General features: G+C 44.6%; 1 protein-coding gene across 1 annotated transcript in view; it reads right to left on the reverse strand.

The window, feature by feature from the left end:
* The window catches only part of SPRED2 (sprouty related EVH1 domain containing 2), a 63,935-nt gene extending 41,083 nt beyond the window's left edge, over positions 1 to 22,852 (reverse strand). Inside the window, exon 1 of the mRNA XM_061989203.1 lies at positions 22,577 to 22,852. Coding sequence (XP_061845187.1) covers positions 22,577 to 22,623 — 47 coding nt within the window. The 5' untranslated portion in view covers positions 22,624 to 22,852. The remainder of the gene's footprint in view (positions 1 to 22,576) is intronic.
* Between the last annotated feature and the right edge of the window lie 325 nt (positions 22,853 to 23,177).

A 23,177-nucleotide genomic window follows, 5' to 3' on the forward strand; every position in this document is an offset into this window, starting at 1 on the left:
AAAGATATTACTCAAAGTATAGCTGAAGAGTACTTCAGCAGATAAGAAGTCTGCTGCGGGACAGACTGCCCATGAAAGCCCAAGTGGGAGCAGTTCTGGTCACGGCACATCTCCATTCTGCTTACTCATTTCTCAATATAGACCTCACCCAGATGTTAAGCATCACTGAGCACGATGCTTTCCCAACACAAATGCACTCTAAATACTCCAGTAAAACTAAGGAAAACTGCAGTACTCAATCTCATTTAGATCATCCATTCCTTTTTCCTTTTGCAGTGGGCTCCAGCAAGCTGCAAGCCCCCAGCACAGCAGCAGCATGTTGCCATTAACACCTGGCAGCAATTACTTTGCAGCTCAGGACTTGAGCTGGGAGGCCAGCATCCTGGTTGGACTAGTGCAGACGTTACTTTGGCATCAGATCATTACACACAGTACAATCCCAGGTCCTAGCAAAGGCACAACCTATTTCTAAATCACAGTGATGCTAAATGAGCATGGCAAGTTGGAAGCAGCCTCTCCTTGCCACTTCAAACGGTGTAAACCAAAGCAACTCTTTATTGGTCAGTTCTAAAAGTTCATGTCCAGGTGACTGACAGCTTGCAACAAGCATTTTTCTTTTCTGTGTGTTTTGAAGCTTAGGCCTTGGACAGACACATCATTCTCATAGATCAGTGTACCTTTGTACATATGGATGACAAAAAACGAACCCAGCATAGATGGGTACTTACATCAGGATGCAAAGGTTCTGGGTGGAGGCCATGTGGATTTAATTTTCCTGCAGACTCATCAAAGGAAAGCCACCAAGAGCATCTTGCTTGACTTCAAATAAACACATATGACCAGCAAAGAGGTTATAACAAATGACACACACTGAGCTCCTTTGTGCCGGAAAAGCTTTGTGTGCTCTTCTTCTAATTAAATCCTTCCTTCATAGCTCCTAATTGATACCTGGACAAACAGCTGTAAAGTACTCCAGGAAATCTAACCCTGTGCTTTGTGTTACTCACGTGACATGGATTCAATCACCACAAGGCAGGCTGCAAATCTTTTTCTTAATAAAAAAAACACAACCTAGTAAAAACCCAAAACCTTCCTTCTCCCTTTTTTCATGCTTAAGTATTTAACTCAAAGAAGACATGCTTTTGATATCCACCTCTCCGTAGTTTGCATCTGAATTTGTGTTTTTCTTGCACTGGTATCAATATCTTCTAGACTGGTCAGCCCAACTGCTTCTTTCAAGCTATGAGTCTAAAAGTTTCTTGCCTCTATGAGCCAAGATCAATCACTGCCATGAATGGATTCATACCTCTGACCCCCCTGAGAAAACCAATTGCTCCCAACACAGGTTGAAGAGTTTGACTTGGCTGACTGCTCCTAAATCAAACTTTTGTTTTATTTCAGCTTGAGTCTAGAATGCTTAGTCTAACAGATGCTTTACTCTAGCTTATCTGCAGAAGATGTTAGTGTTAGTAAAACATTATCTTGCCCTTAAAGTGTACCTTGTCCCGCTCCTCCCAGTGCTCTTGGGAACAAGCTGGTATTTTACAGACTTAAGGAAGATGATTAATGCTTATGATTCTGCTTTCATTTTTAGTAGCGTGGGAATTCTTTTATTGTTCGTTTAAGATCATGATCCTCGCAGTTCTTCCTCTTTTGGACCAAGGAAATTCCACAGGGTATATTTCCCCTCCTGCACAGAGTACTGGAAACTTTGCCATGTCTGCCCCTGTATCAGAACATCCAGCGTTGACTATCATTCAGCTTTCTGATGGTATATTTAAGTCCTAGAGCAGCCAGGTGATTTCTCACCAATCCCTTCAGTTTCCTACAGCCAACCGTGCACATCTCCAACCTTCTACTTTGTTCTCCCTAGGGCCAGCTTTCCTGTTTACATCTCTGCCGTTGCTTCCCCTGTAAAGCCAAAAGGCTTTGGAAAAAGCACAAACAAACAGGCGTTTCCTCAAGCTGCAGGCAGTTGCATGCCTCTCTTCCTACCACAGTCCTTCGCCCGGTCACAGAAGTGTCACTGGCATTAAATGGCTTCTATTTCCTGTGCTCCATTTTAATAGACAGAGCTTTTAAATGCTGGATGATACGGCGGTGTGAAGTGCCTGCTGCATCCATCACTGGGAAGAGTGGTTTTGTTTGCAGACTGCAGGTAAGTCAATCATGAGAGATCACCTTGGGGTCATCCAATAATCCCATTCTGGCAGGTAAGAATGAGTTGCGCAACATGCTGCACGTTTGTGTTTTCATGCCAATTCCTTCAAAAAGGTTAAGTTTTGGGTGTGTCTGCCCAGGGACAAACAGAGTCCTCTGGTATATCTGAAGGTGACTGAAGCCTCTCATGGGCTTTTCTTTTAGCAGTAAAGATGAAGGAGGCTCTCATCATGTTCTACTGGGTTTATCAGTGCCCCCACAAGACTAAAAGAACTGTTAAGCTTAGGAAATGCTTAGTAACAGCTTATACAAGCCTATTCATTTAACACACCACACCACACTGTTTCAAAACATAAAAAAAATGAATACTGGAGAAAAGCAACATTGTCTTCCTGCTGAAGATCCATGAGAGGAAAGCATTTACTTTTTATATTTTAGCAAAGCCCCATCTATACTATACATTACTCACCTACAATAAATTATTAAGGTAATGTTTCAAAGGAAGGAAGAAGATATACCCTGATTTTTTTCCCCCTCAAGCTTCCCACTTGTTTTTCGCTGTCTCAAGCTGTGTTACAACCACTCTGTGCATGTTCGACAGACAATAATAGAACCGCAAGTGTTTATCTCAATCCAAAAAGGCTTTCCCTCCCCATCCTCTTCTTATAACCACAGTTAAATCCGAGCTTAACTCATATTTACCAAGGATGCAAAATCAATAGGAGGTGCACGCTTATCCTTCAACACCCCATCTACAAACTTGTTTTTCTTTTTCCTTAAGGCAGTTTCATCCAGTTACATTATGACTCTGACTTCCTTGCTTAGGATTTACCTGCCTCTGCCACTACGTCCACTAATAGCAAAGTGGGAGAAGAGAAATTTTAGAAAGGAAAAGCTTTAGTCTGAAGATAGGTTTCTGCTGCATTTGTGCAAAGGGAGGGCGGGCAGCTCTGCACCCATCACTCCAGCGGGATGTTTTGGCTCCCAGACAAGACGGCAGCGGAAGCACAACGTGCCAAGACTGCCCTGCAAGGCCTTGTTGTCTGCTAGAAATTAATATTCAGAGAAAACAGCCATGGCATTTCGGTGTGCTAAGGGAAATACACAAGCTTTGCTCAAGAGCAAACTGAATACGAGCTTTGCTAAACAATTTGCACCTTGATGGGAAATCACAAGTCTGCAAAAAAACCCCAAACCACAATCCCTCTGCAGCCTTTCTGAATCCGATCAAGGGTTATTTCCAATACTAATTTGCAAGGTGCAAATCAAAATGTTGTGCTTTGAAGGACTTGCAAATTGCTTCTTTGTCCAGGGATGTGTTTTTATTAATGTTAGCACCATGATGAGGCATGTTTCCATGTTTCCTCCACCAAGGAGACAGTCTCGGAGCAGTCACCAGGCCAAGACTGTGACAACACTGTAGATACTGATGCAATCCATCCATGTGCCACAGAAACCTGGGGTGGTGACAGCATGAGTGTTGAGTTATGAGCAGTGTAACACACCCATCTTCAGTGGATTCAGTGACAGAGTCAGACCACGACAGCTCCATCCAAAACAGAAAGAGCTGAATCTCCATCCACCACGCACACACATGGAATGTATTTAAATACACTTATTCAATGCCTGTATTTAAAAACTGTCCTGAGATTAGCTAAAAGTAACAAAAGTTGGTAGTGCAGTGGCTGAAAAGATTGCCACCAGCCCATCATAACAGGGCAACACAAGAGCTGGATGTAGAAAACCACCACTTCTCTGTTGACTCATGGTCAATGCTCATCTTCCTAATTAACTCAGTTGGAACCCATGGCAGTCTTGAAACAAGCTCTGGACATAGCAGCATCCCTCTTCTAGAAGTCTAGGTAACACTCATACAGGAGACCTCCAGATGCACTTATAACCAAATAAATGAAGTTTAGCTGAAACAATGCTTCGCCAAAGCCAACACAAAGACAGTGACCTCTGGAATTTGGGGCTACTTGCAGATGTCCTAAAGGATGCCATTGACTAAGTCATACAAAAGGTACTTTAACCCCTGGCAGTGATTCATCTTGATTTTTTTTTTCTAGCAAAAAGCCTTATTACTGAGGGAGAGTCTCCTATAATTTGCAGGAAAATTTGGAAGATAACAAATAGATACTAATTTGTTAAAGAGACAGATAAACATGTACAGGAAATACTTCTGTGAAGGTCCTGATCCTCTGAAGATTAATAATCTAGAGTACTGGAGACAAAACCATGACACTGAGGAAATAAGTGAACTATAAAAACAGGAAGAAGTGGAAGTTTATTTTTTTACGTTATTTTGAGGGATTATTTGTTTTTCTGAAGCTTAAGATACCAGCAAAAACCTCCATCTGCAGGTCACACTATTCTCTATACAAAAGCAGCTGCAGAGAGTTTCCTCATGCAGGTCCCCAGGGCTGTCAGTCCAGGCAGGCCATCCTGCACATTATGGATTAGCTGCCTCCCTAGCCAACACTGCTATTTGGTTTTCACCTCATTTAAAGTCACTTCAAGCCACTGAAAGGGCTGTCAGTCCATAGACAATGTTCTGTAGGTTCTAACAATAAACCAAACTATTTTGCTGCTGCATTCTCCCTGCCCTCCTAGTCACAGGACAGTGGTGCTCCCCTCCAGATATCTGGTTTAGTATGTTTACTGTAATACTTGATATTAAAAGTAGCACTTGTTGGAAATTAATGGTTTTACCACGAACAAGAACCATCAAGAAGAGCTGTTCTGGACTCTCCTGCCTTGCGTTTTGTTTAAATGAAAAAACTACCACCACCATGAATTAGTTCCATCAAGGATGCTGCAAACTTTTTGAACAACTTCTCCACCTCTTTCTTGCAAAAGCCTGCACAAAGTTTAGATCTTTTCCACTGCAATCAATGCTATGCATATGTACTGAATGCCACCCTAAGAGTTGACTTAAGCTGACATCCATCTGCAGAACTCCCAGAGCATGGAAAAGCCACTAATACAGAAATTACATTTAACTTGACCTGAAAAAAAGGTTTAAATATTTATCTTTCTAATATGTTCTCACCACTTCACTCTTTAGTACCATATATAGTTGAATTATTTTTTCCCCACTGGAAGTGATTCCTTTGAACTAGAGCATTCATTGCTTAAGAAATAGAATTAAACTTCCATGTTAGTAGTTGTTAACTAACTACGGGGTTGAAGTGATCTACGTTTTAAAAAGCAAATGCAATACTCTCAACCCAGCTTTGCAGTTGGATTTGACCTCTACTACAACTGCAATGAAAACCTAGATGCTATTTGTATACTTACTGCATGGAACACTTGTACAAATATACAAATACCTACACATTGTATCAAATATTAAGCATTTGCTATTTGTCTGACATAGAATATACCAAGACACACGTTTACTGGTTTTGTGCATCACAATCAACTGTGACAACTGTATGGTCTGTTAAATTGCAGTAAAATCAGAGAAACAAAGATCTGAACCTGAAATAATTTCAGATTTCAGTTCACACAATCATTCCTATCTAGAGAAACGACAATGCTGCTACAATGGTGCAGAGTGCATTGACATGCTCCCTGATGACAAGGGACAAGCAAAAGCCTCCAAAGCCTACCTGAGCCAGTCAGGCTAGCTAGTGGGTATCTCCTTTATGCTAATTCACATTCCCTTTTCAAGAGATTGCTTACATTAAAATTCTACCAAACTGCTGCACATCCAAGTAGGCCAATCTCAGTTTTTGTCTGTCTCCCACATGTGTTGGCATACGGAGGCTTTGCACAACAAAACGTTTTACCACCATCCCAGAGCTCCTCATGTTAACTGATGGTATTAGTAGAATAACAACACACACACAGAAGGAGACTTTGAATGACAGCTTCTAGGAAATCACTATCAAAAGCACCATTAAAGTTCAGAGTCTCCGACTAATTAAGTAACTGAGGTGATGGTGAGAAGCTGCACCTGTATATGCTGCTCACCAACATTCCCCATGCTTCACACCCTAAAATGTCATCCAGAAATGTCACTACAACTCTGAAATGACATCCAGATATACTGGCTTCACCCCTTCTTTGCTCTGTATGAAGGTGAAGGAATCAGCTGTCAAGAAAATCTCGACAATACTTCCACAAAAATACCAAACTTTGACTGACATTAAGGCAGTTCCATCAAATATGAGCCAACTAGAAAAACACAACAGTCTCTTTTTCTCCAATGTCTTGCCAATACCCAGGAGATACTTTCAGAAGTCATAGATTGGCTCTTCCAAGTTCCTTTCTTCAAATCACAGTATGAAGTAACAAAAAAGCACAATGAAATGATGGGTGTCTTGTCCAAAGCTGTCTTCCAACCTTTGGCAGTGCTGGTTAAAAGGCACACAGTGCACAAAGAGAGCTGTAAGCCATCTGATGTCAAAAGCATTGGAAATTTCTTCTTCTGGGGCACCTCACAGCTTCTTGGTTTTGCACAGCCCTGACTGCACAGGGGAATTTTTTGCCTTATTCAATAAAATCAACCACTGTTTGAGGTCCATAGGTACTTCAGCAAGTCACAGATCCATGCCATTAGAAATAAAATTAAAAATAATAATTTAAAAAACTCGAGTAGCTTTAGACATTTCCATGGCAGTTACAGACTGCGGGCTCTCCCTCCAACCAAGCTAACAACAAGGAAGGCTGAGCTCTGCTGCCAGGGACCTTAAATGCCCACCATGCCTATGCTGACCAGCTGTTGCCAGCATGAAGGGTGGTACGAGGACTATTCCAAAAATCCTGCTTCTGGGTAGTGCTTGAGACTTCCTTCTGACCCTCTGCCAAGTGAGTGGCACTGCAAGCTCAAAGTGGCTCCTCACTTGCTTTCCTGACAGATGGTGTGGAATGGGCACTGATGGCTCTGATGAGTCTGGTGGTGCCCACACCATTTCCAAAGGGCAGATTTTAACAACTTGAACCTGCTAACAGCTGGCAACACCATAATGCACATCCACTGGCTGCTGAAGGTGCTACATCCCGTTTAGGTTTATAAGGCTAAAATTAAGCTTTACCTTTGATACAGAGTAATTTTCGCACAGTGCCCCAACACTTGTTTGGACAAGCTTTTTATCCACCTGGGGCAATCATGCTCTTCAAGCTTAATTAGGTCATATCCCAGGCTAAAGAATTTAATAGTTAATTAAAACATCATGCCAACCTATAGTGTGCTCTACATGTCTCTCATGCCTCGCGTGGAAGTTCAAGGGTGGGAGAGCAGCTTGGGGTGGGGAGGTTTAATTTTAGTCAAAAGGAAAAGCATGTTCAGCACACTAAAGAAACATAAACAAGCCAAAAATCCACTCTGCCACAATCCAGCTCCGTGACACGAGCAGACTAATTTATGCATGATCCATAACACAAAAGAGTGCTAAAAGGCAAAAAGCATTCACGAATCTAGAGCTACAGCCACAAACAATGTAAGGTGAGAGCACTGTGCTATGCAACAGTGCGTAGTGGGGGGAAAGAAAGTCTGCACAGTGCTTGAAGCTACCAAAACCCTGAAGCCACCAAAACCCTGATGTTACCATATATGTCTGCACTGATGAGCAGAGGGAACCCATTACAAACCTCATTCTTGAGCTTTTCATGACCAAAGGCACAGCCTTGCACAGGCTGCTGGCCACACTCAGGCAGATGATGGAATCTTCAAGCTACCTCCCTGTCATCAAACACAAGGGAAATACCTTCTTATATAATGAGGTCTGTTGCATGTTTGTTGCGTGTATAAAAAACCCCACAAAGTGCAGTCTCAGAGACATTTTTTCCATGTCCATTTGCACACATTTGATTGGAGAGATAACAGTAACTGCTTTCTGACATTTAAAACAAGGAAACCTTAATTATATGAAAATTATCTTGCAGAGGGAAGCTACTACATACAGAAGTAAAACTCTTCCTCAAGCACAAAAGAGGTTAGTATATTTAGCATTTTAATTAGATCATGAATGACAAAGCTACATTCTTATAAAAAAAGTTCCTGTATTTGAGATGTTCCAAAAGAAAATGAACATTGGCTTTTAGGTATTTCCTTCCCTGTATTTCAAGTCTACAGTTTTCGTAAGTTAAATATAAAATAGCAAGAATATGCACAAGCTGTGAACACGTACAACCTTTTCAACTTCTTTTATTCAATTAAGCAAACATACTCTTGCACTGCAGCATTCATGTTCCCTGCAGCACAGCACCCTCCAATGAGCCATAATTTCCCTTCCAGTCCTAAGTTTTGTCTGGATCTAAAAAATTTACTTTTGCTGTCAAAGGAGTTTCTAACTGCCCTTTATGAATTACGCAGCAAGTGATGCCTGAGCCAGGTGCTCAACCAGACACAGTCCTATTGGAGCCATCCAAGGAAAACCCTGCTTGGTTTTCTGCCATCTCACCATCCTAGGGAGCTGCAAGAGCAACTCAGGCAATCTAGAAAAGGACTTCAGACCTCTGGAGGTATTTTCTATCCAGAATTTGAAGCCAAACATCAAGTCAGCAAAATATCCCAAGAGATTACTTCCTTTCACTGATGAAGACATAATTTCCAAGTGGCTTGAAATGCATGACATAACAGAAAATACACCTATGGATTGAAGAAAACCTTTCTGCACTTCTGTGCTTGTTCCAAGAGACCTTGAGCACAGCATCAGGCAGCGGACAGTTCTCTCCTAACACTACTGTAAAACATGGCACAGTTCCCTTTATTGTTTGCTTTGCACCGTGGACTTCCACGCCACACGCCTTTCCTCACCAACCACAGCCATCCGTCATGCTTCAGTTGCCTCTCCCTGGCTATTTACTTAAGGCTGGGTACAGCCAGGAATTCCTTCACGTAACAAAATGTACAAACGTGCTTTTGTACAGTGTATTTCGACACTGGAGAGTGCTCTCAAGGAGTTTCCCTTTTCTGTCCTGAGAGTTTTACTCACAAGTTCAGGGAGCAGCAGAAGCTTCTTGCTGACAAAAGTCACACGCAGAAGTAGAAGAAAGAGACTAAGTATTTATTCCTTCCACGTACAGAAAACAACAGCTTAAACAGGCAGTTGGGTATTAGTTGTTGGGAGACTCTTTCAATTAAAGAACTTGTAAAACTCAAAACATCCCTCTCTCGGGCTAACTTGCAAATAGGGACTCAGTGTGACCATGCGCTCCTCACAACTTCATGGAAGAAAGTAGAATGGAGTTTTCCTCTGCAAACATCGTGGCAACTCAGCATTGCCAAGCAAATGCATAGAACTGCTGTCATTGTACCTCTGAAGTCACTTGCAGCTGCACTGGCATCATGCATTTTGGTGACATCAAGCGAGCAAGGAAATGAGGATGAACTGGCTGTGTGCATGCTCAAACTAGCAGTTGGGGTTGAGACAAAAAGCACATCCTCTGCTACACCAAGAGACATCTGCACTCTGCCAGTATCCAGAAAGCAAGGCAGGATGCTAGGCTTAATGGGTAAGAAAAAAGCCAGGTGCTCCATTTCTGCTAACAAGTGTATCTCTGAAGGATAAGAAGATGCCTGTCACTTGACACTGGAAGACACTATCTGCAGACACAAAGTAAAATGACCTCTACTCTTCTAAGAGAAATACATCTGCCACCTTCTCATGCCCGTTGCAGCAAGGGGTGACCCAACTGGCCCAGGTTCATGTTGCAACAGTTCATAAAACCAGAAACTGGAATGAATCAGTACAATAACCATTTTTCTGCTGATCCAACACCAATTAGGTGAACAAATTTCTCTGCCATCCCATCCTTCCTTTCTCCCCTGCTCCCATTGCATGCAGAGATGTTCACTTCCATACACACTGCAGAAAAAATCAGTACTAACCCAACTCAAAAGCAATATTTATCAAGTATTTTTTAATGCATCCTGATATTTGGACAGTCACTTTCCTGAAAAGACGAGATAGGATGTGAAGGATCTCTCTTTGATGCATGGTTCATAGTTGAAGAATAGCTAACGTTTACCAATGTTACTAGCATGTTGGTGCAGGTACGCATGGTAGAGTCAAGGTTTTGGTAGCTCCAACGTTAGCAAGGATGAGATAACCTTTTCCAGGCACAAGCATATTCCCTGTAACCACCACTAGCAGTTCTCAGCTAAACCCACTAAGTCTATTGAATGAGTCCTTTACAGCATGGATTCCAACAAAGAGTATATGTTATACATTGCCTTCAAGGGTTCCACAGATGACTGGTCAGAAACAGATCCAGAAGCCCCTCCCAAAGCAGCTAGGCTTTTCCACTCTTTCTTCCAGGGCAGGAGTTGCTTCACTTTTGGACCTGGCTGCTTTAAATGTCTGTACCTCATTTACAACTCATTTACATTGCTCATTTACAGTGACTCAAGATGGACAACCATTTGGAGAAGCTCTAACCAGAAGTGCTTATTTCTAGTCCCATCTCTACCACTCAGAGGAATTTTTTTCCTTCTTTAAAGAAATATAAGTAAGTACTACTTGCAGTGGAGTATTTTCAGGAGGATACCAGACTCATGTAGAACCAAAATTTGGGAAACAGTGTTGTGAAAAATTATTCCTGTAGCAGAGAGGAAGCAAAAGAGGGAAACAATCTAGCAACATTGAACCGGTTTTTCGTGATAAAGGGTTTGCACAAAGGTATGCATTTTACTGAAATGTCAAAATTTAAGTGGTGGAACAATGGACACATTTTCCTCTGTATCATCTTACCCCAAATCAACACACAAACCTTAAGATACATTCGTAATCCAAAGGGAACTGATTTGCAGAAGCACTTAGGGACTTTATTACTTAAATCACTGCTGAACTTGGAGTGCATTTTGTCCAACAGCAGCAAAACCAAAGCAGCAAGTGCTCTCTGCTCACTGCTATTCCCCTTTGGTTTTAAGTCAGTGCTGAGAAAGCAAATTAAGCTTCCAACTCTCAACTCCCATTATTGTATGAGTTACATGGCACCGACTCTAGAAGTTGATATTTTTTCTTTTTAAAACATGAATGGGAAAGTGTACAAAAGCACCCTTTCTTTTCCCATCCCTTCCTTCCCATAAAGAGGAGTGTTTGTTTTTTTATTCAACCTTATGAAAGGCTGGGGAAGCTATTCCACCAATAGTCTGATAAAAGTAGCCCACATTTCCTTAGAGATATTGTAAGGGGAAGGAGGAAAAAAACACAAACGCCCTTACCACCACCAAATATATCTTTTATAATTAATATATTTTACTATAATAATATTTTAATTACTTTTGCACAGAACAGCAAGTTTTATCAACAAATTAACCCAGCTTACAGTTCACCTAGAGCTTTCTTGAACAAGACAATATATAGTTATATAGACTCAGTGGCACTAAGCATCACAAAATTTCAGTGCTCCATAGTAAAAGTCAAACTCTCACATCCAAGATAAAAACATACCAGATGAGGCTTTTTGTGTTTCACAGATCTTAATTATCACCATTTCTAAAACAATCCATGCAACTGCTAACTTTAGGGAACAGTCTTTTTTTGTTCCCTATGGGGGTGTAGGGTGGGGAGCTTTTCTGCACATCCTGGAAATTTATTTCAGGGATCTTGTCTAATGATATGCACATAGAACCAAATCTAATGAGTGGTTTCTAGCAGACTTTGTTAAGCCATGTTTTTTTGTTCATAGGCTATGATTTTGAAGGGCCTCATAACTGCTCACTAGGGGAAGATGGGCATGGCTGAGGTGAACAAGCACACCAACCGCTAGCTCCACACCCAAAAACTGAGAGACCCCAGCTAGATCTCAGCCTCTAGGTACGAGAGCATTTCTGGCTCCTAATAATAAAACTGGGAGAGAAACAAGAAGATTTTTATGTGCATACACAGGAGAAAAATCGGCTAAAAGTACAACAATACTGTATTGCAAACACAGGTATTTTAACATTGTCCAGCCCAGCATCTGCAAGACAACCATGGCCATCCCAGGACCAACAAACACTTTTAGAGTTCAATCTAAAGCATCAAAATGATCTTCTTTCTGCAGCCCCTTTACCTGCTGCTAATCATTTCTACACATACAACATACATAAAGAAAATTTTTAGGTGGGTTAAGACACACATCCACACATCAAGCTGAAGTGACAAAAATCGCTCACCCTTCTCCTACCTTCACTCATCTAAACCAAGCTGCACAACGTGTGTTTGGAAAGATTTTTAACCAAAAGTAGTCACTTAACCAGACAAACTGACCTGAGGTGGTGAGACACACACAGACTTTTTAGTAACTGATAAAAGCACAGACAGACCTGACAAACAGATTTAAATAAAAAAGTTTCTATTTATCATATAACTTGTTTTAGGAACTACTGTAAAAAGGCACATCACTGACCTGATAAGATCTTCCAAACCAGTACAGTTTATGTATACATAAGCATAGGGGGAAATGGTTTATTTGGGCTTTAAGGTTCTTCCTGTAGGATGCAGTGTTTATAAAGGGTATTTCTAGAACTTCCTGACTGCACTTGTGAGACCGTGCTCTGTGTACGCCTCGAGCTCCTCTCCACACCACCCTGTCTGTCCGCAATATTTATATTCAGTGCCTTAGAATTACAGAGCCTGTAGATGCTTTGGAGACCTGCAGTTCAGCAGGACTGAGATCCAAGTCACTAGGGTGGACAAAATACAGGAAAACTAGGTCTTCTTGATATGTTTTGGGTTTTTTTTCTAGAAAAAAAAAAACCACACATTAAAACGCATTTGATCCCTTTTCTCCCTCTCTCACTCTCCCTTTAACTCTTCATTTAATTTATTATTTTTAACCAAGTTAGCTAACTCTCTACATTTCACTTTCTTTGGACAGCAAGCAGAAGCTCATCTTCAGCACTGCTTAATAACTTTCCAGACCCTCAACATTTGGGCTTCTAAGCACTGTTACAATACCAAAACACTAAATACTTGCAGGAAAAAAAACACCCAACAAAACAGGAATTTTTTCTCTTAAGCAGATCTAGTGGTTTAATTACACTAGAGTCTTTTATTCTTGTTTTTAACACAGAAAACAAGTTCTGCATAATTTTTTCCTCCAGTTCAACTAAACATCAGATGCCTTATTAAAAACACAAGCTCATTCAAGCAACCCAAGTATCAGTTACTGTTTTCCAAAACTCTGCACCATTGCCTAACCTTTTTTTCTGTACAGCCACCAAACTGCATACATTCAGTAACAACATGTAAAGTAATGACAGGCTGCAACCAGCTTAACATCTCCCAAGCCAAGTTTCAGTCAAGGATGAATTATGTTGGCAGTGCTATAAATCTCCAGCGATAAAGTTTTTTGCTGTAATTTCACTAGTGTTTTTTTTAAAAAGGCCCAAGCGTGGTCTGCTGAAGTATCAGTGGTTTGTCTGTAATTTATTCACACACACTTTAAGTAGATTGAGTGTAACAAGCTCTGAAATACAGGGATTTATGCTGTGGTCTAATAGAGGTGGCTGTACACTGTCACTCCATCCCCATTGAGGCAGTGAGCGCTTTAATAAAAGTTAAAAAGAAAACTAAAATTTATTTTTATATATATATATATATATATATATATATATATGTAAAATCAGTGTTAAAGAATCAAGCACTTTGGGTTTTAGGAAACAAGATCAAATAAAGCAGCTGCATGGCCAAAACCAGTCATGCCGCTGGACTTTTGTCCTCACACCCCACCCATGCAGTACGGATGAAGGATGGAGAGATACAAAGGTCCAAGCATTACAGGAATCATGGTATAGAACAAAAACTAAGTTAATAAACAGCTGAAAAAAACCAAACCCTAAGAGTGCTTTGAACTATCCCAGGTGGTACTTTCAGATCTCTACATCGTTTTGAACAACTAGACTGTAAATAATGTGCAACCCCAGACCCAGAAGCCCTGCAGTGGCCAAGTCTACTCGTCGGCTCTGCTGATGCCTTCCAGCAGCTCTTTACTGTATTCCTTTCATTTCTGGAAAACAAACAAAAAAAACCCCAAGAGTAGCTTCCCAGCATTAACACCTGGATACTTTTTTTTTCCTTGTACATCTTCTGAAGACCCCACCAACTGCCTCAGTGGTACTCTCCTGGCGCCCCAGCCCAGAGGTGGAGGTGATGGGCTGCAGGGGAGGAAGGATGCATGTGATGAGCCACCTGGCCTGCTGCTCACTACCAGGGCACAAACACACCCCTCTTTGCCTCATTTCATCCCAACTGAAGGCAAAGCACATGGTTCCCTATATGCTGCAACTTGAAGCATTAGTAACCTTATATCAGCTTGAGGGCATACCTTTCCTCTCGTAAAACCATGTAAACAGACAGCTTGCCTTCCAAGCATTTAAAAACCCAGGCAGGAGTGTTTGGACATGTCAGCGGAAGAAATGCAGCAAGCGGAGGTGAGCTGAGCTCTCAGCTTTCACCAAGTGCGTGACAGAGGAGGGAGAGCACGATGGGTATCTTTTTGGGCAGCATCCCCATTACCACAGGGACCTGCTCAAGGTGCTATAGGGGAGGAGTCATTTCAGCTGCAGAAAAATGAGTGTTGCTCATATTTAAGGGGAGCAATCTTCCACCTAGAAACAGAGGCTATGAGAGAGCTTTCTTTCATCCCATGTCCTTCCCCCATGAAAAAATGCCTTCTGCCATCACTATGTGATTGAATAAGTAAATAAAAAGCATAAATAGTACAGACATTCAAAATAAAAACACATTACACAGATGTGCTTGGGTTCAGATGCTAATTGCTGCTAGTGGCATCAACTAACTCCAAGCATACGTTTAATACCTACAAAACCACATCATTTAAGAGATGTCTTTCCACAGGTGATGGGAGGACGAGGAAGAAGCAGGCAGGAAAGATCACAGGGCTGCAACAGGCTTCAGTGTTTAGCAAAGAAGCTTTGTGATTTCCTACAGCGTTGTGAAACTCTGGCTGCTGTGCAAACACCCTCAGTATTTCAGCTATTGCAAAGGAAACTAATCTTGCTCCTATCTACTCAATGAACAGGCAAGTAACACTCAACATTTTAATGTACAGCATAAGGGAAGGAAGCTACCTAGTCTTCAGATCCAGCTTTCAGCTATCAAAAAACCAAATAATGGCACTATCCAATCAGGAAAAAGGTATAATATGATTGTAAAAAATAATCTAAGCATTTCCAAACCTCCTCAGGACTTGAGTGCATGTGCAGAACACGTTCCTGTCCTTGCACGGCAGCACAGGTCCTTACAAGCAGACAGACATGTTTCCCATACTCTAGATCAAAAGACACTATCAGGTTTTACAACACATCTCCCAGCACCATCAATGAGAGCTTCACAAAGAGCAACAGCAGAGGTGTACCAGCAACCAACTCAACTTTCCTATTAAAAAAATAAAGGTGGGGGAAGTGATTGCTCTCAACAAGAGACACATGCTCTTGTTCCTAGAGAGATGTACACAGGTAACAAGTCCTAATGTTACTTTTGCAAGGCCATTTAATACATGCACAAACAAACCAAAAAACCCCACATTTCATTGCTTAGGCAGTTTACTAAGGACACTATATGTGGCTTGAATTGTGTCCACTTTTTGTAGCACCTTGAATGAAAAACACTAGCTAGAAAGGAACAAGCTCCATCACCACAGTGGTCTTCAGGCCACAAAAAGCTTTTCTCTTTACTAGGCATTATGTCAAATTCCAAGCACATTGTGGAGGTGGGCAACTCTGCAATCTCGCTTCTGAAAACACTACACGTGAGGAAATCAAGTTATTTTGTCTGAAATTCCTGTAAACCCTCTTCCCCACACCTGTCAGTAAGAAGTCTCCTTCCTAGGAGGAGACTCCATCAGCTATCGGTATCAGCTGACAGACTCAAGATCTCTCCTCTGATTGCAGCACATGTAGGAGTTGAGAACAAAGGGGAGAGGAGAAAAAAAAAAAACCCACACAAAACCCCAAAACACAGTCCTTGAAGTGTGAGTTGCAAGCAAAGAAAGTCAAAGGAGAAAGTTATTCAAAGAGCCTAAGAAAAGGCAGATCAGAGACAAAAATAGTAATTTGAGTGATATCTCACTTAGACCTACTGCAACAGGTAGAACCTGCTGGCTGTTGGAGGAAAGGTCTTTTAACAGCCTTGAAAGCATACTTTGTAATGCTGCTTTTCATAAAACACAGCTCACTTTTAAGGTGAAGCACTTCTACTGCATGAAGCTGTGCTTCGCTCCAACAGCTACATGTAGTGCATGTAGCAGGAGACCACCTTCCCTGATGCTACAGAGGAAATATTGCCAGCCATACTTGATTTGCTCCAGGAGCTGTAGCGATGGCAGAAGTCCTGCTTCCAGACAAGAGCAACACTTGAAAGGATTGAAATAAGCAAGAGGCAAAAAAAAACCCCACCTAACCCCAACCCAGAGAGTACAGGGGAAAGGAAATGAAAATGCACAAAACAAGAAGTGAAACGGAGAAACCTGGCAGGAATGAAACCCAGCAGAAGGAGGGAACAGCCCCTTGTCAGCTCCACGCAGAGAGCAAAGACATCCTCCCAGACTCAAGGAGATGACCTTTCCCTTCCTGTTCAGCATCAAGCTAGAGTAGGAAAAAAGGTGAGGAGCATCACTATATTTGCAGATACCAATACCAACTGTCACATGGATATGTGACGCAAATCCCCCTAACTGCTGCAATAGGTAGAAGCACAGCGTGTGGGCACTGCTTTGCTATTCTTGATGCATTTGTAGGGCTCTCCCTCTCACCCATCCTCTGTTTCTTCAACCCAGCACCCTCAGTTCACTCAGGAGAGGAGACCACCTTTGACAAGGAAGTCAAAGGAAGTGTGAGAAACTACATGGACAAACCAAATCTTTGCTCTGAAAAGCTGATGAAAAACCAAAGGTGAGGGTTAGGCACAAAAGTAAAGTAACAAGGAGGCAGCTGGCACAGCCCAGCCACATTTCCCTGCATCTTCAGAGGGTCAGGTTTTCAGTACTGAGTAAGCACCAGAAAAATAAATGATTAAAGGAAATTTGACAAGTAAAGGGGGCGGACGTGGGTAGGGAAAAAGAGAAGGAAGGAAAAGAAAACTCACAAAATCTTGGCAGAAAACCAATAGGTAAGAAAAGAAACCAAGATTTTAAAAGAGGACATTTGAAACCATCAGCTGAATTTACCCACAGCCAAGGTGGGAAGAAAGGGTCAGTGCAAGCAACGTGCAGAGAGATGCTACACTGCTCTCCTTGCGGGCAGGTTTGGAGAAGACCTCTTCTTAACACTGCCAGGATTTATGTGATAACAGTTTCTTGCTTGCTTTTGGTAGTCCACGGAAATGGGGACTGCTGCAGCTTGCATCTGCTGTCAGTCAGCTGCCATCTATTTGTGCCTTTCTTAGTCAACTGAGCCTTTTTATTTTCTTTTTACATTTGTGCATTGCTTCTGAAGTGCAAAACCTCAAAAAATCAAATGCTCTGTGCTTAGCAAACAGGGTATATATCAAAACCAGTCTCCAGAACTGTAATTCTAGTTTTACTGATCACTGTGCCTCCTCTACTCCTGCATATCTCTTGCACAGGTTAACTCTCTATTAAAAAGATGGGGGGGGAGAAGGGAAAAAAAACATTTTTCAATTAATTTGTTGTAGAGAATAGTTCTTATAGCCAAAGCTGGGCCTAACAGCAGAGGAAGCAAGAGGTGCACCTTTGCCAATAAGCCATGAGATCCCATCTTCTGCAGAAACAGGGTACTGCCATTCAATGGGCCATGTCAACATGCAACATGATCCATGCCAGGAAGCGACCGACTGCCTGCACCCTTTTGGTACTCAAACTTTCTGAGCACATCTCTCCCAGGTTTAATACTTTTGGAGGATCATTTATTCTTATTCTGCTGGAAGGAAGGAAATTGAATTTATCGATTCCTCAAGCATGCCAGAGTGTGTAAGAAAGCAAAAGGGGAGATCAAAATCAATGGTTGAGTTGTGTCTCATTCCTGAGTTCCTATTTTCCAGTCTGGTCCAGAAGAAGAAGGACAATTACCATCATCTCCCTGCAGGTTGGTAGCTGACAGGAAACAACGTTGTGGTTTAAATCCAGCTGCCAGCCAACTGAGTCTACGCTAAAAGCGAGCCTTGTCACACAACATACTTTTGTTTGCAGCCTGGGGATTTAATTAAACAGGTAGATAAAGCCTACCTTTTAACCCACGCTCGAGGGTGCGCCCCAGCCAGAGAAAACACAGGCTGCAAAAACAGGTTGAAGATGATCCCATTGCCAGTGTGGTATGCGCACCACACTTGAACACCCTGTCCCACCGCCGCTGTCCCACCACACTTCCTGCCCAAGGGAGCCTCGCTGAAAATCTCCACTTCCTGGCCCAAAGGCAGGTTGTTTAGGCTTCTCCTCCTCAATGTAGGATTGGGCTTATCCGAGGGCTGCCCGTGAACATAGTGTGGACTAACACACTGAGAAACTCAAGTCCAGATCACTCCTGCTTGTGGCAAACCTCTTCCCACAGGTCTCCCTTCCAGTTGTCCGCCAAACATCCTCTCCGTAAATCTTCTACCTATAGCTCCTTTCCAAGGCATTTCCAAGACAGAAGTAGGAAGAGAGAATACCCTTTTTTACCCCCAAACAGCTATTATTCCCTTATAAACAGCAACTTCTCCCAGTAACCGAACAAAGCAGCTACTTACATGTCGTATTTTTAACAGGCATGTTTTCAGGCCAAGAAATAAACAGTTATATTTTGGCAATCCTTCACTTCCTGTCCTATTTGCGAGCAACAATGTCATGACACACAGTGTGTCCCATGCCTTCCTCCCCAGCTTAAGCTTGCAGTGAAAAAAAAGTAAGCTGAATGAGCCACTTTATGACACCTACAGAAAAAAAAAAATCACCAGTGTTGGGCAAAATTGTGGTGAAAATGAAGCAAAAAAAGACTTAGTTTTACAGCAGAAAGGGCAAACTGCAATATTGATAGATTCAGTATTCAGAGCAGGCATCACTGGTCCCTGCTCAGTGACAGAGGGAAGTGGGATTTTGGGATCAGCAAAAGGACAAACAAGCGTGAGTCAAGTTTAATTTTCTTTCCCTGGACTGGGAAAAATGCATCACCACGAAGCACCAATGCAATCCCACGCTGTATTTTGCCGTCCTGGACAACACCACTGCAGCAACCCCCTACACCTCCCCGAGTCATTTCGCACTTAACCTAGATCATTATAAACCTCAAGGGACCAGTCCCACTGGCAAAGACTTGGCCCGTGCACTCTGGGCTCAATGGAATAAATCAAGTGTGGAGTGCCGGGGACACCCCAGGGAGGCAGCCGCTGCCTGGCTCGGGCAGGGCTTCGCAGCTCCATCCCAGGCAGCCAGAGGCTGCAGACCAACACTTCCTCGTTCTCTGACCTTTTCCATTTAATTACTTCCTGTGACTTTCTTGGAACCGTGCATCGGAACGAGCAGGCAGCAGCCTCCAGGCGTAACTGAATCGCTTTAAGGGTTCAGCTCCATCCTCCTACTTACAAGTGGAAAGATGCCAGCAGCCCACCCGGGAGCTGTTGGCTGCAGAATGGGTCACCACTCGCAGCGGGCAGACACCCCTTTCCCGGGTGCAGGCAGCGTTGCCTGAAACTCTCCCACCACTTACACTCAGTGGCTGCGGCTCCGTGCCTTCGATTTATTACCAAGAGTCCCACATTTTCCCCCCAGCCCTGCAATGAAGAAGTGCAGTGGCGATGGTGAGGGGGAAGGAAGGAGACAGAAATAAAGGTTGAGATGCAGACAGAAGCATTTGCTTTGCAATGACAAATTGACCTCTAAGTATTGATCTGAAATGGTGCAGTCATGAAGGGACCAATGAGTTTCCAGCATCCTGAGCCCTATTTTTTACCGCGCCTTGGTTTTATAAATTGTTTCAAAACTCAAAAATGTTACTGAGTTGTTCAAGGAATTTCTTTTTTTAAAAAAAAGCAAAAAATGAGGAAAAAACCCCTCCTATTTCACTTGAAGAGGATTACTTTAAAATGCACCCTGACAGTGGTCCTTTTTTTTTTAGTAATCTGGCCGTTAACATTTGCTCACAGTGCACTCAGTGAAATGAGAATAGCTATGCAAATTAAAGCCAGATATCTAGGGCAAATAGCACGCTATACTACCATTGTTCTGACAGCTTGAGAAAACTTATCAGGAGAGCCTGTCCTTATTTCTTTTAACACCACATATATTGAAAAAAAGAAAAAAGAAAATCAAATCACTTCACCCACCACCAAAATGAAAAACAACCCATGAGTCACCAGCTTCAGCGACGCTATCAATCAATGCGAGGCTGGAAGTGAAGAGCTTACAGAGGAAATCATGGCTTACCTAAAACACCTCTCCGTGCCCTGCACTAAACTGCAACAAGCCCAACTGCAGCCTCCTAAACGGCTGCTCAGGATGTGCACACCAGGGTAAGGACCACAGTGCATCGTTTACTCTGAAAGTGAACACATCCAGGTGCCAAGAAAACAGTTAATGCTAGCCTGGGATGAGGGTTGGGTACCAGCTTCTCATGGCCACCAGCACTCCCCATCCCACATGGAAAACGTTGTTGTGTTGACTGGTGACCCCAGGAGAGGTGGTGTGACCAGAAAGCCTCCCTTCCCATCCCAGGCAGGACACACACGAGATCCACTAGCCAAAGCCTCCCTCAGTATGGCAGCGTGGCGGTATGTAGAAGAAGAATTTACTCCAAAACAAACTGCAGCCTACAATTAAGGGGGGAAAAAATACCAACCATCAGAGCCAGGCATTTGCTGTTTCACACCAACACTCACCTCTGCAGCGAGCCCTGCAGGAAAACACATTTGGAGCAACATCTTCCTGCAGGATGAAGTTTGGTGAGTACCAGCTTTTGGCTACTGAATCAGGTTAGGTTTGCCCCTGTGCTTTCAAACCCAGCAACAGGGACCCACCTCCTCTCCTCTTGTCCAATTTGAGAAATGAAACAAACAAAATAAAAACCCACCCCAAAACCCACAAACCAAGATCTGGCGAGTTTTTATTGGAAATGACTTGGCCACATTTTTCCAGTCTGCTAGGTCATGGCAAGCAGTGAGAGAGAAACTCAGCTTGGGTCGGGTTGGTTTCTTTTTTGGAAGAACCATACCAACTTCAAAATAACCACAATTTCAGAAGCTACATATAAACACGTATTTATAGTCAGTCTCTTCATTAAGAAGTGCCAAAATAACAATTCCCCTTCACACGCGCGTTGCAGGCAGAAGCCATTTCCTTCGCCGCTCACATTTCTCCAGTAAACCTCCTCAAAATAACTTTGACTTACACAGGTATAAGTTGCAGCACATGCCACCAATTATCATGTTTTTTGGACTCCCAAAACCGAGCTGAAAAGTTGCACAATTTTGACACCACTTTTATAAGCCCTGAGAGAAGTCATTTTAAAGCACAGTACATCCTATGGCGTTTGGCACGGAACCAGTTCCGCACGCAAGTGACTCATTTATTCTTGACTGTCAAAATCCAGAAAGAGATATAGCCAGGAACAACGTTTGGGCCAGCACGGCTTGTAAAAGCCTTTCCCGTAATTTCGCTGTAATATTTTGAAGTTTTATTTGGGAGGAAAAAAAAAAAAGGGGGGGGAAAAAAATAAAGAGCTCTGTCAGGCATTTTGAAAGCCTTTGGTGCGGCCTCTCGGGCAAGGGACGGGGGGGAGAGAAGGTTATTTGCGGGGCGGTTGCGGGGGTATCGCCCGGCAGGGGTGTCTTGGCTGCGGGGTGGGTGCGGGAGGCACTCGCAGTCCCTTGGGGCGGGTACGGGGGGGCAGTGGAAGGGAAGGGGGTGGCGTGAATGGGGAGGCCTCCGGTGACCGGGTTTATGAATGCGGTGTCATGTGACGGCGGCGGCGGCCGCCCTCCTATTCACAAAACGGCGGCGGCGGCGGCCGGGGCGGGGATCCGCGACGTCGTCTCATCCCCCCCCTTCCCTTCCATGCGCCCCCCTTCTCAACCCCGAGAGTGCGGGGCGCAGGAAAGGGAGCACACCACCGCGCCGCCGAACAATCCCCCCCCTTTCTGCCGCCGGCCGCCCCGCCGCGCATCCCGACCCCCCGATCCCCCCAGCCGGGGCAGGGAGAGGTGTCGGCGAGGGGTGTCCGGGGGTGCCCCATCCCTCCTCACGCCGCCCCCCCGCCCCTCGGCGTCCCCGCGCCTCCCGGGGGTTTTTATGAATGAAAAGGTGGTATGCAAATGAGCGCGTCCCGGGGGGGAGCGCGAAATGGCGGATGCGCGGGCGGGCAGCGCGCACACGTACGCGCGTGTCCGTGTCCCTCTGTCCGCCCGCGGTCTGTGTGTGTGGGGAAGGGCGGGGGGGGGGGGGGGGGGAAGTGAGGGATCCGCACCGTGTCCCGCCGGGGCAACAAAGGGTGGCCCCTGCCCGCCCGCCGCCCCCGCCCGGCCCCGCTTACTCGTCAGGGTAGGCTTCCTCGGTCATCTTCTCCCCGTCTAGGCTCATCCCTCGCCGCGGGCGGCCGGGCTGCGCCTCCGCATCTTCCTGCGCTTCACATGGCGGGGGAGGCCGCGCCGCGGCGGGCCGGGGCTGGCGGCCGCGCCGGGCCCGACGGCGCGGGAGCGCGGGCGGCGGCGGGGGGGGAAGGGGGTGGAAAAGGGGGGGAGCTACGGCCGTGCTCGTCGCCGGGCGGCGGCGGCCGGGGGCGGAGGAGAGGCGGCGGTCAGCGCGCCGCGGGGGCGCGGCGGGGCGCGGCGGCGGCGGCGGCGGCGTGGGGTCCGGGCCCGGGGGAGCGGCGCAGCGCCCGGGGGCAGGCGGCGGCTCCGGGCCAGCCCCATGGCCGCGCTCACGCCATGGCGGGGCGCCGCGGGTGGCGGCGGAGCGAGCGGGGAGGGGGGAACCCCAGCAGGAAGCGCCGGCGCTGCCGAGCGGCCGCGGCCGCCGGGAGCGGGCAGGGCAGCGCCGGACCCGGGCGGGAGGGAGGGAGGGAGCCGCGGCGGCGGCGGCGGTGAGGAAGGAGGAGACGCGCCTGCCAGTGGCGCCTCCCCCACGGCGGCGCG

Source organism: Colius striatus, chromosome 2 (assembly GCF_028858725.1).
Source record: "Colius striatus isolate bColStr4 chromosome 2, bColStr4.1.hap1, whole genome shotgun sequence".
Taxonomy (NCBI): Eukaryota; Metazoa; Chordata; class Aves; order Coliiformes; family Coliidae; genus Colius; species Colius striatus.